At 37.2% G+C, this 16,541-nt stretch overlaps 1 protein-coding gene across 1 annotated transcript in view; it reads left to right on the plus strand.

Annotated features, from left to right (window-relative positions):
• Nucleotides 1-16,541, plus strand: part of TGFBR1 (transforming growth factor beta receptor 1) — a 36,683-nt gene that overhangs the window by 507 nt on the left and 19,635 nt on the right. The window contains exons 2-4 of the mRNA XM_080340370.1: nt 6,059-6,310; nt 6,713-6,955; nt 13,168-13,398. Of these exons, the coding sequence (XP_080196496.1) occupies nt 6,059-6,310; nt 6,713-6,955; nt 13,168-13,398 (726 nt within the window). The remainder of the gene's footprint in view (nt 1-6,058; nt 6,311-6,712; nt 6,956-13,167; nt 13,399-16,541) is intronic.

Raw genomic sequence — 16,541 nt, forward strand, 5'->3', positions numbered from 1 at the left:
CCCTGGCCGCTCCCCTTGACACCCGTCGCTACCTTGCCCCCTCGGAGCAGCGCCTCGGGTGGCATCTGCCCGGCGTAACTTCCAAGCGCCCTGAGCTCGGCGCCCGTGCCCCCGTGGGCTGTGGCCGGCTCCGACCCTCGTTTTTCCACGCGGGTATGAGCGGCCGTGTCTCGCGAAGGCAACTTGGTTATCGGTGGCGGAGCACCCTCCTTCCTCTCTCCATGCGCGCAGAGGAGTCCGTGAGAACCAGCCAGCCTCCCGGGGTGGGTGCTTGCCCACGCCTGGGCTGCGCCCTGTACCTGGGAAAAGCCGCCGTGCCTTGCGGGCTCTCCTTACAAACAGTGCCGCGGGGGAGGAGAGACAAGCGGCGACAGCTGTTGTAGATACGTGTTGAATGTTCCACGTAGTGAAGGTAAAAGACTACCTTAACTCCCACATCAGATGCATTGGCTCTGTTACATGCCACATCCTTGTGTGCTGGGAGCGTCTGTACTATAAGCGAGTGTTGCGGCGGTTTGGGTGGGTGATCTTTCAGTTACAGACAAACAACTAACCTGTGTGCTCTGTGGGGTCCAAACTGTGGGGGAGTAAAATCTTTGGTGAATATTGTACAGTAAAAAGGTCTGGTACTTCTAGCTTTCTTGTGCCTGTGCTCTCTTGTAAGAGAGCTGTAGTATCGGACCTGTCCTGTTGCAGAGCTGATGTTTCACACATCACATGAGTTCTTAATAGCCTGTTTTGTTCTTCGGTTAGGAGTTTGGACCACATGTCCTAATGAGGTATACAAATGTTATAGACACTCTATTTTAGTTGGTTTAGGTTTCATTTTCAGCTGTAGTGAGTTAGATGATGATGACCGATACATAAAATCCCCATTTTTTAGTCAGTCCACTTCCTAAATTCTACTGTTGGTGGATTGTTTGTTGCTTTGGGTCTTGAAGAGGAAGTGAAGAAGCACCACAAGTTCAATTACAATCTTAAGACGTCCCTTGATCTGCATTTTTGCCATAGAATTGCATAATACTTTGAGTTCGAAGAGACCTTCAGAGGTTATCTAGTCCAACCTCATGTTGTTCATAATTCTATCTAAGATTTGTGCTGTAAAGCAAACATTACTTAAAGAAAACATAACTTGCTATACTAAAATGCTGTGTTAACTGCCCATATTCTTATTGAAAATGGAGAGTCTTTGATGTGGAAAGAATGGGTAAGCTTAAGTTTCTCATGGTGGTTTGTGTGTTCTTGAAATAATGCAGCAGGCTTTAATAATTTAAAGCTTTCTTATGTAACACATCCAGTTTAGATGCGGAAGGAAATTTTACCTTGATTTGAGCTTTGAACTTTTTCCTTTAATGCCTCTAACCAATCAACAGTTTTCACTTAATCTCAGCCATGAAATTAAGGTCTAAAAGTGAAAACAAGGCAATAGACTTCCATATAAAAGCTTAAGGATGGAAGTGGTGGGGTGCTACAAAAAAAAAAAAAAATTAGTCCTCGCTATCCAAGGGAATAGGGAGGCGTCCAGGGTTCTTGATCATAGACAAATTCTGGCACTAGTAGAGGGGTTAGTTTACCTGAACGTTGTGGTTTAAGTTAACAAAGAAGTTCAAGGTATGATTTGGCTGCTGTTATTTAGTATTCTTATCATGAGTTGGCAAAAGTTAGGCATTTTCTGGTTGCTTCTGATGGTGCATTCTACAATATACTAGTGTTATTGTGTGAATGAATTGTCTTATGATATGGTTTATAAGGAGATCAGCCATGTTATGAATCACAGCAGCTAGCTGAACAGTAGAACAACCCTAATGTGTAAGACAGAGTCTGAATTTTTGTTTTACTGTGTGAGCCATAATCTTTGGTCTCTCTGGAATTTTGGGGAGTCATCTCGTAGAAACTTTTGCATTCACATAGTTGCTTCTAATCGCAAACAAAGATGAAAATCTGATTCATATGCTGAAATGAATTGAAAAATACAAATGAAGGAGATATTTTTTTAAATAATATGAGTAAAATTATAACCTAGGGTTTTAATTTTAACTTTATTTTGCTTTTCTAAAGCATACTCTTCTATGAAAGATACCAGAAACAAACTTTGACTGCATCTTACTGTAAGAGGTGTGAACATGTCTGTGAGTAGCTTTATGGATGATGTGCAAAAAAAACATAATGGTGCCATTTGGTACCTGCACTATGGAGGATACAACATTGATTATTTTTTTTTTGAAGCCAGGATTCTTCCACAAGGCTTTATTATTACTTGCAAGTTGAAGATTTGCCCATTTTCTTGAGTGTATCACTTTGGATACCAAAACCTGCTGTTTTCAGTGGAAGTTTTGCTTAACAAAGATAGATTAAATGTGAAAGTTGTCCTGAAAACTTGGTATATAATGCTGTTATTTTACAAGTTAAAGTTAATTAGTGCCTTGGGAAAAAAATGAGTTAGTGAAGGTCATGAAGTATTGTGGTTAAAAAAAAAATGAACCCATGTCCCAGATGTTGTAAGACCTAAACATTTTTGTATCTTGAGCTGCAAGAGTTCAGAGATGAGTCAGGTGTGTTATCTGAGGGGACTGTCTGAAAGAGAACAGGAAGCTGACAGCAGCTTTCTGTATTATGCTTTTCTTTCTTCTGGCAAATTTTATTACACAGGGAAGAAACCTACCAGTAAACAGTACAGCCCTCTTGTTCATCTCCCCAGAATCTGTTACTATCTCTTGCACATCATAGCCTCACTCCTCTGTCTCTTAAAACTCTCGATCTCATAGAACCAAAAGTCCTGCTTGTTGTTCTGATGAGATTTTTGTTTCAAGGTGTCACTTGTATTTTCCATAGTAGAAGAGTTGTAGTGTCATGAGGGAAGGATGTGGACTTTCTTCAGCATAGTGCTGCTGCTGGGAGCCTGGGACTATTTCTCCTTTTTAGATTTGTAAACCAAAAATATACGATTAAATAAAAGTATTAATATTAAATTTTTTATTACTCATGAGATGTGGGTCTGGGTATTTTTTTTAGAGCATCTCAGAAGTTTTAACTGCAGTAATACATTTTACAAGCATCCTTTGAAATACTGTATTTCAACATATTATTTCCAACCAGAAAATCTTTGGCTGAAGGTGGTGTTCTGTGCTAAATTGTCTAGCTAAAGTAGTTCTGCAAGATGTTAGCAAATACTGTATAGTGATTCATAGGGTTTTGTGCAATTCTAAATATAAAGTCTTTGTGGAATTTTCTGACTTCAGAAAGGCAACCGATATAAAAAGGACTGTTTTGATAGGTACCTAATGGTATAGACTTCTAGAAGTGGACAGGAAGTACTTAATTCTCTGTTCACATTTTGTATATAGTATTAATATCTTAGTGCTTGGGAACCAGCTTATTTTAAGTCTTGTCAAGCTGTGTAGTTTCAGTGTCTCATTTATGTTGCCAGGTTGTTTAGCCTCACTGTGGGCTTTACAGGCTGCAACACCATGGAAGAGAGACTTTTTGACAGAAATACAAAACTGTTGAACTGAGAGTCTGAGCCTGAGAAATTAACCCAGTAACTGTGTTCAACACGAGAGGATAGTCTATTATTAAATCAGAGTGAGGTATGAGAAGTATGCTGTTGATAACTTCTGTGATATATGTGTCATAATATGCACACATGCTTTTATAACTGCATTGTCTCATTGTTTTCTGTTTTGGTAGTCAGTCACATAAAGCAAGAATGATTATGTAGAATGGTCATGGCGCAGTGAGTAAATGCAATTCAGAAGGCACAAAATCACTATGGTGACACAGTTTCTGTTCTTGAGTTTGTCACTGGTTGTCTATATAACCTTCAGTGCATTCATTGGTACTTTCATTTCCCAACACTCATCTCTTAAACAGACATGACCTTTCATTACTTGGTAGTTGAGCTTTATGCTAGTAGTTTCATCCAAACACCATTGTGTTACTTAAAAAAAACCAGTTCTGTGCCATGGAAAATTTGGAGTAAGAATTGAGTGAAAACTTTTTTTTTTTTCCTCTGCTTTGAGTGTAGTAGTTTTAAAAGAGCTTTTTGTGATAGTAGGTTTATTAGAATGCTTTATATCTGAAATATATTACTGGCTCTGGAATATCAGCTTACATCAGAGTTGTCATTCTCTCATTGCATACTGTCATTGTCCCCTTCTAGAAAGGCATGTATTCATTTAAGTGAACTTGGAGACCTGACTGGTTTCTGTCTGTGTTCTTAAAATTACTGTAGTGCTTGTCTGAGTAGAGCATGGACTACTTGGACACAAAGCAAAAATATCTGTCTCCAAAAGGGCAACAGTATCATTTTTTTTTTTTTTTTTTTTCTTCCTTTGAGATTGTTTATAAGTGAAAACACTTCCTATAGGAATGAAGTCATTTAACTACTGTTGGTCATTAACATCTCATCCCACTGATGTTAAATTTCATCTACAGTGTGTTTGTTTGGTCTTTGTTCTTTTACACATAGATAAATGGAGAGTGAGGCATGGGCAAGGGTATTCCATTTATTCTCGTCCTGTTATGGATCATTGCTGAAGAAGTTGAATTAGTTTTCCTGTTAGTAAAATATGGAAATTCTGCTGTTAGCCAGTTGAGTTGGAAGGCATGAGGAATTTTAAGTGGCAAGAGTAGGAAGGGCGCTGAAGCATTTTTAATGTTTTTTGTTGTGTTTGGTTTGGGTTTTTGTTGTTGCTGAGGTTTTTTTGGTGTGTTTGTGGTTTTTTTGTGTGTGTGGTTTGGGGTTTTTGGTTTGTTTGTTTGCTTGTTGTAGGTGTTGTTGTTGTTGGTTTTTGTTTGGTTTTTTGTTTTTTAAGAGTATGTCCACTAGAGAGCAGCACAACCCTGTATTGCTAGAAGGTTTATGTATTCAGATCATTAGGCATTTTCTGCTGTTAAGGGATGGGGAGAGTAGCTTCAGGTTTAGTGATCTATTTGTCCTGAGAAAACCATTCAGTTGTGTGTGACAGTATACTGTGTCCTGGCAGGACACTAGAAGGTGGTGGCATCAAACTGGAACAAAAGTATAAATTGTATCAAGTTGCACTCACTGGGAATCCTATAACAAAGGAGAGCTGGAGACAAAATGAATGAGGAAAGTAAGACACCAAATACTTTATTTAGTGATAGAGGTATTGGTGTGTGTCTACAAATTCAGGAGATCAGAAAGATGAGTGAATGTAACAAAGTCAACCCAAATCTCATTTCTCACTTCAGATAACTTGGCATCTGTACAGTGACTAAAAGTAAATATATCTTACTGAATATCTGTCTCTTACTGTAGGCATTCAGATGTGTATGCAGTTATGAAGAGCGAAGAATATTGTTTAAATAGAAACAAAGTAATGATGAAGCAAGATAAAGGCCTGCTTGTTAAGAAAGTTGAAAGAAGTAATGTGTGACTATTTTAAGAAACTTTTAATGGTTTTAATGGGTTAAAAAGTCATTTGTTCAACTGTAAATTACCAAAGGCACACAAACAAGAAATTGTCAGTTAAATATTCTCATAGTTAAACTCTGGCTCTCCTTTTTTTTCCTCTGATGGGAGGGTTAGGGGTGGGAAATCTCATCTTCAAAAAGTGGTACTGTTAAGCTTTACTTTCTTTCCCATGTGCCAGTTCTAATTTTGTGTACCTTCTAAATATTTTTTCAATGATCCTCCTATTAAATAATTTTGCTGTCCCATTCACGGTGAGGTTTTTTCTTGCCTTTTTCTGACTGGTCTATCACCTGGTGACTCTGAAACACGAGTTATCTTTCTGTAGTGAGTCCTAAGAACGTTATCGTGTCTTTTCTGCAACAGTAGAGGATAATTGGCAATAATTTGTTTTGATTCAAAGTCTTGGAGGAAGGAGGTGTTTTAAGAGAAAAGGGTACAACTCTGAAATCAAGACTTTGAGATTGAATATATAATTGGGATCAGATCACCAATTATTTAAATAGAGAGGGATGTATGTAAACAAAAAGATTATAGGCCTTGTAGTGTTTTGGACTTCTGTTTCTTTCTCTACTCAGAACATGTACCAATAGTAATATTAATGTTTTTTTTTTCTCAATACAGCATTACAGTGTTACTGCCACCTGTGTACAAAAGACAACTTTACATGTGTGACAGATGGGCTGTGTTTTACCTCAGTAACAAGAACTGCAGACAAAGTCATACACAATAGTATGTGTATAGCAGAAACTGATCTAATTCCCCGAGACAGGCCGTTTGTTTGTGCCCCTTCCTCCAGAGATGGTGTCATTACTGTGCCTCATTGCTGTGACAGAGACCACTGCAATAAAATAGAACTTCCAATTCCAACACCAGGTAAGGGCTTTGGCATATTTGGGTTTTTTAATTATTATTATTATTTTTTTAAACAGAAAATTCTATAAGAGTGGAAATTTCAGTTTTGAAGTTGTAGGTGAATTTTGAAGGCCTAAAGTACACTTCAGATTATGCAAATAAAATTTCAAGATATTTGCAACAGGAAATATAGTCTTCTGGAGAAGGATGTTAGGGCCAGTTTTTAAGACTTATATGCAAGTTAAATGGAAACTATGAGTAAGCACATAGTTGCTTTAAATATTTTTTTTGATTCTTGAAAATGTTACTGTGCAGAAGTTTTGGTAAATACATTGAAATAATGTGAAGATCACTGCAAAAGACAATAAATTTAGTTGTATAGAAAAAAATATTTTTACCGTTTTCTTTTATTTTTATTGTCAGGCCCTACTCCAGGAAAACCATCTTCTAATCTAGGACCTGTGGAACTGGCTGCTGTCATTGCTGGACCTGTCTGCTTTGTCTGCATTTCACTAATGTTGCTTCTCTATCTTTGTCATAATCGTACTGTAATTCATCATCGTGTGCCAAGTGAAGAAGATCCCTCATTGGATCGTCCCTTTATAGCAGAAGGAACTACTTTAAAGGATTTAATTTATGATATGACAACTTCAGGATCTGGGTCAGGTAATGTCACACTTTAGCAGTAATTACTGTGCTTAAGGGGCTTGTAAGGCATCATTAAAAAAAAAAAATGTCAAATCTACTTACACTTTTAATTCAGTAGCTATTTCCATGTAGATTCATTTCATATCAGTGAAGATCCAATATATAGAAGTAAAAGAAATACTGAGTTGCTGTGACTGTTCCTCATCATTCTCAGAGCACAGTCTGCAGGGAATATCACAGTCAGCTATTGTAAATGTTTTGTTTCCTCTATTTGTAAGGCCTTTTTGTTCTGCACAGGATATCTAATTTACCATCTTCTGTGGTTTTAAGATAATTTCTGAAGTTTTTTCTTTGGTTTTAAACTGAAAATTAATTTATATCTGTAGCTATTGGTATATGAAGAATATTCTGAATTCCAAGTTAATTAGCCAGTTCTCTTCTTACAGAAGATGTGTTCTCAGTTGCAAGTAGCCATGTCTATGTGTATAGAATGGATGCAGTAGGCAGACCATGTCTGAAGAACTTCTATACCTTGATTTCATGAATTATTGTTTTAATTCTGACTTCAACAGGTGTTGCTCTGGGAAGATGAGACATAGTCTCTGCTGCTGTAATCCTGCCATAGTTAATTGTAGAATTGTGGTGGTCTGTGTCACAGAAATATTATTTAATAGGGGTTGATGCGTCAGGTAATTGTAGAAATTAATTAATCTCTGGTTCATGTTAAACAGCGAGACATCAGATTGTGTACTGTAACCTTTTATCAGCCTTCTACTATATAAAAAGTTTTAATACTGAAAATTATTCCTACTACTTGCAAATGTATGTTCTGAAATCCATGTCCAGCCTGAATCTCTGCTCCTTTAGTTTAAAACCATTACCCCTTGTCTTATTGCAATGGGTCCTGCTGAAAAGTCTGTCCTCATCTTTCTTATAGGCTTCTTTCAAGTACCGAAAGACCACAATAAGGTCTCCCCACATCCTTCTGTTATCTAGAATTGGAAAAAATGATAGTAACAAACCCCAACCATCTAGGTTGTATTTCTTTCCCAATGGCAGTAACTGGTAAAACATAATAGCCTGTAGCTCTATCAAGTAAAATCAACATAACTTGGTAAACATGTTTAGAGTATAGGTCAAAATAATTCCTTAGTTGTATCTTCACTGGTGAGGTTGCACTGAGTCTGTAGGCAGTTATGTTTCAACTGAGGAAGCTTTTTTGTGTCCTAATAAGATTTGATTGTAGTAGGGTAAGTTGCTTTCTGGTTAGAAATAGAGCATTCTTAGTTTATGTTTACCTCAATTTTTTTCTTTTGCTAACAGAGAACTAAAATAATGAAAGTGATTAGTAGTACTACCAACATATTGGGCTAGACCTTGATAAATGCAAATTCTGGACTTCTCCACTTATGTTCTTTCTAGGGGAGATATACTGCAGTAAGAGACTTAGTAAGAGAATATGGAAGAGTCAGAGTTATACATTTTTTGGAATGCAGGAAGTTGTGATATATAATTGTTACACTATTAGAAGCATACAACTCTTAAAGTCTGCAGGTACAGACTTTTCCTAAAGGTGGCTGAAAAGAAGTTCTAATTCAAGATAAACCTTAAAAGAGCAGGTGTTTATTTTATATATGTAGAAGTAGTCATCCACAATGTGCTATCTGCTGTCACTTCAGTAAACCCAGGAAAGAAAGCCTTTGAAGTCTTCCCCTGAATCTTTATTTAGTCATTTTTGTTTTACTGTCTGATTCACAGTTTGCCTTCTAACCTGTGTAGATAATCACAGCACTTCTGCCACTTTCTACGTGGCTTCTTTCCCACACTTCTTTACGTCAGAAGTCAGGCCTATGATAAAGTTAATTCAGACTTAGCTGTCAATTGGTCTTTCCATTTCTTATCAGGAATGTTCCTTCATTTTCCTTCTGGCCTTCTTCCCTGTGGTGCCTTTGCCTATTTACAAATTATACTTCAATTAAAAGCAACATGCTGGGGAATTACTTAGTTTTCAGAGCTTCAGGACAGTCACACTGGTCTTGACTCCCAGAGTACCTGACCTACTATAGTGTTTGAGCACTGGTTACTGGTGGCTGCATGACCTACCCATAAGGAAAGCTCTTCACCAATTTGTTCTTATGCTTGAAAGACAGTCATGTTCCCTGTAAAGCAAGAAGATTGGATGTTTGTTTCTTTAACATCAACAGCAGTGAGTTCTGTGTTGTTCAGCTGTTTGTAAGACAAGCATTAGTATTATTTAGTGTTCTGTACTTCCTTTTATTATGACTGTGGGATAGGAGGTGCTTCAAGTACTTACTTTCTGTATGTTGGGAGTGTATATATTTGCAATGACTTCTGTCACTTGTCTCAGAACCAGCCAGTCAATGACTATGTAAATTCATGGTGCCTTAGTACCTGAACTGATAATTTTCTTGTGCCCTGAAGTATGCCTGCAGCATCTGAATCTAACTGAAATATGTATTTTAATCCAGACTTTGGTACACCACATTTAAATTTGAGAAGACTGTACATCTATGGAATAAACTGGGGGTGGGGGACAGGGTCACTGAAGGGAGAAAAGTCAGAGCTGCTAGTTAAAATAGTGCTTAAGCTTGTCAGAAACTGAACTGTGACAGGGATGTTGGTGGTGCAAGAGGTTGCAAGAGACATGATGAAGATGTACAGAACAAAGCAAATCCAGACCTAAGAAGCACAGCTAAGGAAGCGTTTGATCTGGTGACCTAAAATAAATGTTGGGCTCTTAAATTGATGGTGAAGGGCCAAAAGAGCTCATAGTCAAATAAAAAAGATTGTAACAGTTTTGTATTACAGCATTGTCTGAAGAGAAGCATATAAACCAGAGAAGTGATCAAAACTTTAAAAATTAACTCCCCGTTCAGATCAAAGGGGACATAGAATTCATTTTCTGCAATGCTGAATAGTAAGCTGTTGTTAATTATTCAGTCTTAAGTTCTGTTAACATTGCCCTGAAACCTCTAGAAGTTTAATGAAAGGAATTGATGAAACATCTAAAATAGATATGCTGAAGCTTCTAAGAGAAGGATTTCAAAGTCTCCTGTAGCTGAGAATGATTTTCAGATCATGATACAAATCTCTGAATATCAACTATGTATTTTATAGACAGATGGAGATGACAAGCTCTTACTTTCCAGCTCACAAATGACAGAGTAACTAAATTGGAAGGAAATAGAAAGAATTGCCAAAACCAGGAGAGATAAATTTGGTTATTATGGGTAGGTGACTTCAAGCATGAACTTGGTATTTAGAAATCCAAAGGGTCACAAAAATCAATGTAAAGTTGAGTCAGTTTAAGTGAATGTAAAACTCCTTAAAAATTTATCTGCAGTTCATAGATGCTTGAAGGGAATGAGTTTTTTCACAGTTCATGTGGTTGGGTTTTTTTATTAGTCTTCAGAGGAAATATTATGGACAGAAACTTATGAACAAGAATAAAGAGCAGCTGCTTTTGTTGGCCACATTTAGTGCTTTAGAACTTAATTCCTTAATTCCCAAATTAACCAAATCAGATTCAGACTTATGCATTGGACAGTCATTGGTCCAAACTAATCCAAATACAGTTAAGATACGGAAAAGCAAAAGAACTCTTTTGTTTAAACTCTCAGAAGGCTTGAGGATGCTTATGAAGATGATGATGGATGGATATATGAAGATGATGGAAGGCTCCAGGTATAAATTAGATGACTGTGGCTGAATACAAGTTGCTATATGTTATGAGCTGCTTTTCAATTAAACATAGTCTTGAATTTTCTTATGCTCCTGATGAGCAAACTGACTGTCATCTTTTTTCCATGCACAGTTAAAAGAAGCTGTACACCAAGAGCTTGAAATACAGTTGCGCCAAATGTGTATGTCAAAGGCTAACATTGCAGCTGTCTCCAGTGAGCTACTTTTCAGGCAGTCTGGTTTACAGTAAAGCAATCGCTCGAGATCCATATTTCCTCTATAGCAAAAAGACACTGCTCAGTTGCAACAGAACATCTGTAAGGAATTCTTATGTATGTAAGATAAATATGGATTAGAATATTCTGGGTTTGTTCAGCAGCAGTAGTAAGGGAAAGCACAGTTGCAAAAAATACAAGCAAGCTGAATCTTATAAATATTGTAAAAAAAGCGTAGGAGCAAGGTGATTATATCACAGTTAGCAGGGTTTTTATTGCACTGTGACATGCTAATGTGATGATTTGGCATTTGTAATGTTTAATGTCTGGAAGACTTAGACCAAGTGTGTCCAACTTATTTTCACTGGAGGCCACATCAGCCTCGTGGTTGCCTTCAAAGGGCCGAACAAAATTTTAGGATTGTATAGATGTAACTACTGCTAAAATTACTGTATAAATGCTACAAATTTTAGGTGAAAGTGAGTTGGACACACCTGGTTTAGAAGTTAGCTGATAATCCTGGGACATCTTTAAACAAGGAGGATTGTCTTTAAATGGTACAGCAAGTTGAGAGCAGTGCATCTGAAACTGAAAACATAGAAAAAGTTTTCTGAAGCAGCTGTAGGAAAAAAAAAAATAGGCATGTCACCCATTTCAAGTATACCAAATCAAGCTGTATATAACATTTGTCAGTGGATTTTGCAGTAGTACATAAGTGCTAAGGAGGATGCTTTCTCTGCCCAGCGAAGTCTAATTTTATATTTTCAGGTGTGAGTTTGGTTGTGTGGTTGTTCTAGTCTTGCCTTTTCTGCATTTCAAAAGCCTGTCCATAAAGAATGGAAGTTAGGCTTCGCAGGTGAGCCTTTACAGTTTGGGCACACAACACAATTGACCTGAGGACAGCTATTACAGCAAAAACTTTAATTTTCTCAGTAGGAATTATTGTAGCACCTGACAATTATTAAGTCACGGGTATGGTGCCTTTTTTTTCCTTTCTTCATGTAGGGATGTTGTCAGCACAGATCATGCAGAAAATTCCTGCAAGTCAGGAAGTCTTGAGGAACTCCTCTGAATGCTGTAGTGTTTTAATTTGCACTCCTCAGACTGAGACATAAGCATGACAATGATGCTGACCATATCAGATGTTCTTCTAGTGCTATTATTAGCAAAGAATATCCGGAGATTGGATAAGAACTAGTTGTTTGAGCTATTCGTTGGGATTTATTTTCCATAATGTAAGGAAATACAGATGTTCTTCTATCAGCTGTTGGAACAGTGATTATGGAGTAATAGATTAGTTTATAAAGTGTTTAAATGAAATAATCTTATACCAAGAGAGCTTAGTCTGAGCAGATAACCTGGCTGATGCATTCATCCTGTACTGTAGTATCACTACAGAATTCTGTGATAAGCCCTGCAGTTACAACAGAAAAGACATAAAATAAAGACTTAACAAAACAAAACCCAACAACAAACCCTACAAACAAAAACCAGACAAGCTAAACAAACAAACAAACAAACAATCTTTGGGAGATGTTAGTGTTCTTGTTGTGTAAACTTACAGAAGCAAATTATGAGGTGCACTGAGTTTGGAAGCATGTGGATATTCTGAAGCTGTGAAGCCTTCATGAATGTAAGCATTTTTCTCAAGTATATCTATAGTAAAGGGCACAAGAATGGCCCGTAAAATGGGAAGATTGCATTACAGAGATGTGTTCCTGTTTTACTGTGGCTTGAGAGTACTAGCAAGCTACTGGCATACTTGGGCATGAGTGTGAACATTCAGCAGTTAGTGTTGCTGATAAGCATGATTTCACTTTAACTTAGAAATGGACCAAGACATATCTAGTGATAAATCAAGTAAGTGAATCAGTAGTGAAAGTGCTCTTGAACTGCTTTGCCAGGGGAGTTATGGGCAGATTTTTAATTTTTTATTTTATTTTATTTTTTAAGGCAGCAACAAAAAAAAAACCCACAAAACTCAATCCTGATCACTTCATGGTTTATTTTTTTCATTAAAATAAAACTTTATGGGTCAGCAACTGCCAGAACTCTAAACTGAAAGGAAGTTTGTTTTCTGTGTAGACACAGTTTGTAGTATAATAACTTTGAATACTTTTATTGCTGGCCTATAAGGTTGAAAGCAACATCTTACCTACATGCTTGTTAGCAGTTCACAACAGCTGTTAAAATCTTAAGAGGGTTTATGTGCATTCTAAGAGAAATATCTTATCAAATATGGATCTTGTATTTAGTACCTAAGTCCTTATTTTCTTAGTGCTGTTTAAGGCTAATGCTAAATCTGTTTTTTAGGTTTACCTTTACTTGTGCAAAGAACAATTGCAAGAACTATAGTACTTCAAGAAAGCATTGGTAAGGGTCGCTTTGGAGAAGTCTGGCGAGGGAAGTGGAGAGGAGAAGAAGTTGCTGTGAAGATCTTTTCCTCAAGAGAGGAACGCTCATGGTTTCGTGAAGCAGAAATTTATCAAACAGTTATGCTACGGCATGAAAACATTCTTGGATTTATAGCTGCAGACAACAAAGGTTAGTGGTACTATGAATTCATTTTACTGATTGTGTACTCAGAATAGATGGTATATGAAGGGGAAAATTAGATTGTGAGTGTTCAATTAAGAACAGCAAAAAATAATTTTGTTACTAGAGCATTTCAGAGTTTGGCAGGTTTTTCATAGGTTTAACGAGGGGAAAAAAGTACATTTCCCTTTCTCTGGAAAACATGCTTTGTTTACATCTAAAAAATTTTCATATTTAATGAAGTGTAATTTCTACAAGCAAGTTAAAATACTGGTTAAGTTTGGTATCAAAAAGGACATACCTTATCCTGTCAGCTTACACATCTGTGGCATACCTGTACCTGTACTTCCATAAAAAGATAAGTGTGGGACCAAAAGTGATCATGTCTAATCTTGTCCTGATATAAAGCAGGAGGCAGGGGATTCATTTCTCAGGCTGAGATACAAGAAGTTACTCATTTAGAACTCCAGTTAGAGAAAAAAATGTAAAAAGGGAATTAATTATTTGTTCCTAGTATTAAAAAAAAACCCCGTACCTGTTCCCTGAAGCTCTCCTGATAAGCCTTTAAATATCTGCTACAACGAACAGTTTAACAATTTTTTCCAACTTGAGTTGTTATGATTTCGGTCAGATGAAAGTTTCTTAAGTTTTCCTGAAGTCCAATTTAAGACACAAAAATTTGGCAGAATCAACAAAAGTTTTTAATTTCTTACATTAAGGGGAGCTCAAATGTTATTCTGTTTCATTCAGTTATATTAATCTGTAATTCTGTGTTTCACCACAAACAGCCTTTGACTTTTTAATGAAGAAAACATTAGCAGAAAATTCTGTAACCTTAGGGAGGAGTCAAGAATCCATACACATCCTGGATTCTTAAAGGGTTCTCAGTTTTGTGGGGAATTCCTAAATGATTTTAGTGTTGTCATAGTATACATGTAAATAGTTTTTTGATTACCAGTTCTTCTTAGTTACCAGTAGTTTGATGTCAAGTTTCTAGATATAAATCTCTAGAGTTGGAACAGAACTCAAGAGGTTGTGCAGAACACAGGAAAGGGTTAACTTCTCCAGGAAAGGGTTAACTTTAGCTAAGTTGTCCCTAGCAGTAGTTTGTGCAACTTGTTAACCTTCAAGAGCTTGCAGATCTACAGCATACCAGACAACTTCTTCCTGCAGCTTATTATGCTTCCCATTGGAAGCTGTCTTACTTTGATGCCTGAAGTTGTATTGGATATTAATAGCACCTGTGAGAGCTTGAATTTGTTCTGATGGACCTGCTAGAGTGTCTGGAGCCTGGGTGTAAAATTAGTAGATCAGTCACATTAAAGACAAATTAAAATCCACCTCTGCAGAAGCCTTAGATGCTATGTCTCACTTAAAAGCATAAATGATATATTGCATTACCTTAGCTATAACTTTTTAATACAATCTATCTATAGTATCTAACAATACTACTCTCCCATTTTGCCCCAAACCCATAAATAGTTTGTCCCAAAAATACGCTTCACTGCTGTGTCGAGGAGGTATGAGGAAGGTTTCCTAAATGAGTGAGTTCCTAAAATAATTTCCTGATTGCTGTCTCAGGTTCCAGATGCAATAAAATGAAATTCCATTTGACTTCATCATCTTTTGGTTCCTTGTAATATAATGTGATATAAAATTGTTTCAAATTTCTGTTGTTAATATGCTCTACATGCAAAGAAAAAATCCTTAGTTGATAGGTCATGCCATTACTTGAGGTTTTAAGGCTTTAGGGTAAGGCTCTTCTCTTCTCTTGAGCGCTAGTTGCTAACTGATTTGCAAAAAATGGATGAGACACATTTTGAAAATGCTGCTATTCTTGTGTCTGTTTTCTAACAGAGTTGCTGTTTGAGCAGATGTGGAAACTCGATTACTATTTTTAGTCCAACAGTGCAGAATTCTCAGTATAACATTCTGCATTCTCAGTGAGGAAATAGGTACACACCATTCTTTTTGTGGGTTAAGCATTCAGAGATCCTGAATATTGAAGGGGTTAATACTTACGCTCTTGCTTGGAATACATCAGGCTCCCATTAAATGGGAGAACACAGAGGGACCATTAAGGAGGTAGTGCTTCCAGTTTAGCAGGTATGCTGTCATGGTACTCTGAGAGGAGCAAGTGTATCACAACATGGCTTTAGAGACCAATGGCTTAAAAACACCTGTTAAGTCTTTCATTGTAGATGCTGGTGCTAACTGATAAATACTTATTAGATGCCAGGTGCAAGATGAAGTATTAGTTCACAGCAGTAATAGCTGTGAAGGATTTGCCTCCATTTCTCCATAGGGTATACTGTTGAATGCATTCAGGAGTTACTACAGTTTAGCTGGATTGCAGTCATGAGACTCTTAAGTATCTGACTGTCTGAGACCTTGCAAAGATGACTACAGAGATATATCAGTACAAGGAACTGTTTGTGCAATCCCAATTCAGTGCTTGCTGTGCTCAGTGATCTATGAAGAAGAATTAGGAGTAGGTTCTCATATATCCGTCATGAATGCTGAGGACTCTTATCTGTTGATATGTAGTTTGTGGTGTAAGTGTGGACCAGTGTCATGCTGCAATTCTCCTTACTAGTAAAGGTTTTAATTAGGTGTCTCCTCTTAATGCAACTGTGTATTTTTCACAACTGCTGGGGAACATCTGGCTGGCCACTGTAGTTGTAAAATGGGGGGGGTACCTTCAAGTATAAGGGTACATATATAGATTAGAAAGTGTTTACAAGTCAGATCAGTTAAGTCAGTGGCTTCAGCTCAGATGGTAGAGACACAGAGCTTGTGACTGGGCTACTGTCTTCATTCCTTGTTCTACACTGTTCAGACATTTCATGTGCCTTAATGGCACACTCTCCTCCTTGGCTTCCCCACAGCTGTATGGTGTTCAGAAGGCTACAGGAGCTGGTTCAATCTGTCTGCTTTCCCATCCCAAAATTTACTGGGAAATAGGTGCTGCTGTTAAGCCACTTTGGCAGCTGAGAAGCAATAAATTATTTTAACTGCAGTTGTGTTCTCTCTGGTTAGCATGTTTGTTTTTTGAATAACCCTTTATTTAGACAGGAGTACTGCCAGGTCAAGCAAATTACATTCTGGGCTGTGTGTTGCCTTGTTTTGAACTACCTGAACAGCTAGCTTGG

This window comes from Nesoenas mayeri (genome assembly GCF_963082525.1).
Source record: "Nesoenas mayeri genome assembly, chromosome: 2".
In the NCBI taxonomy this organism is placed as follows: domain Eukaryota; kingdom Metazoa; phylum Chordata; class Aves; order Columbiformes; family Columbidae; genus Nesoenas; species Nesoenas mayeri.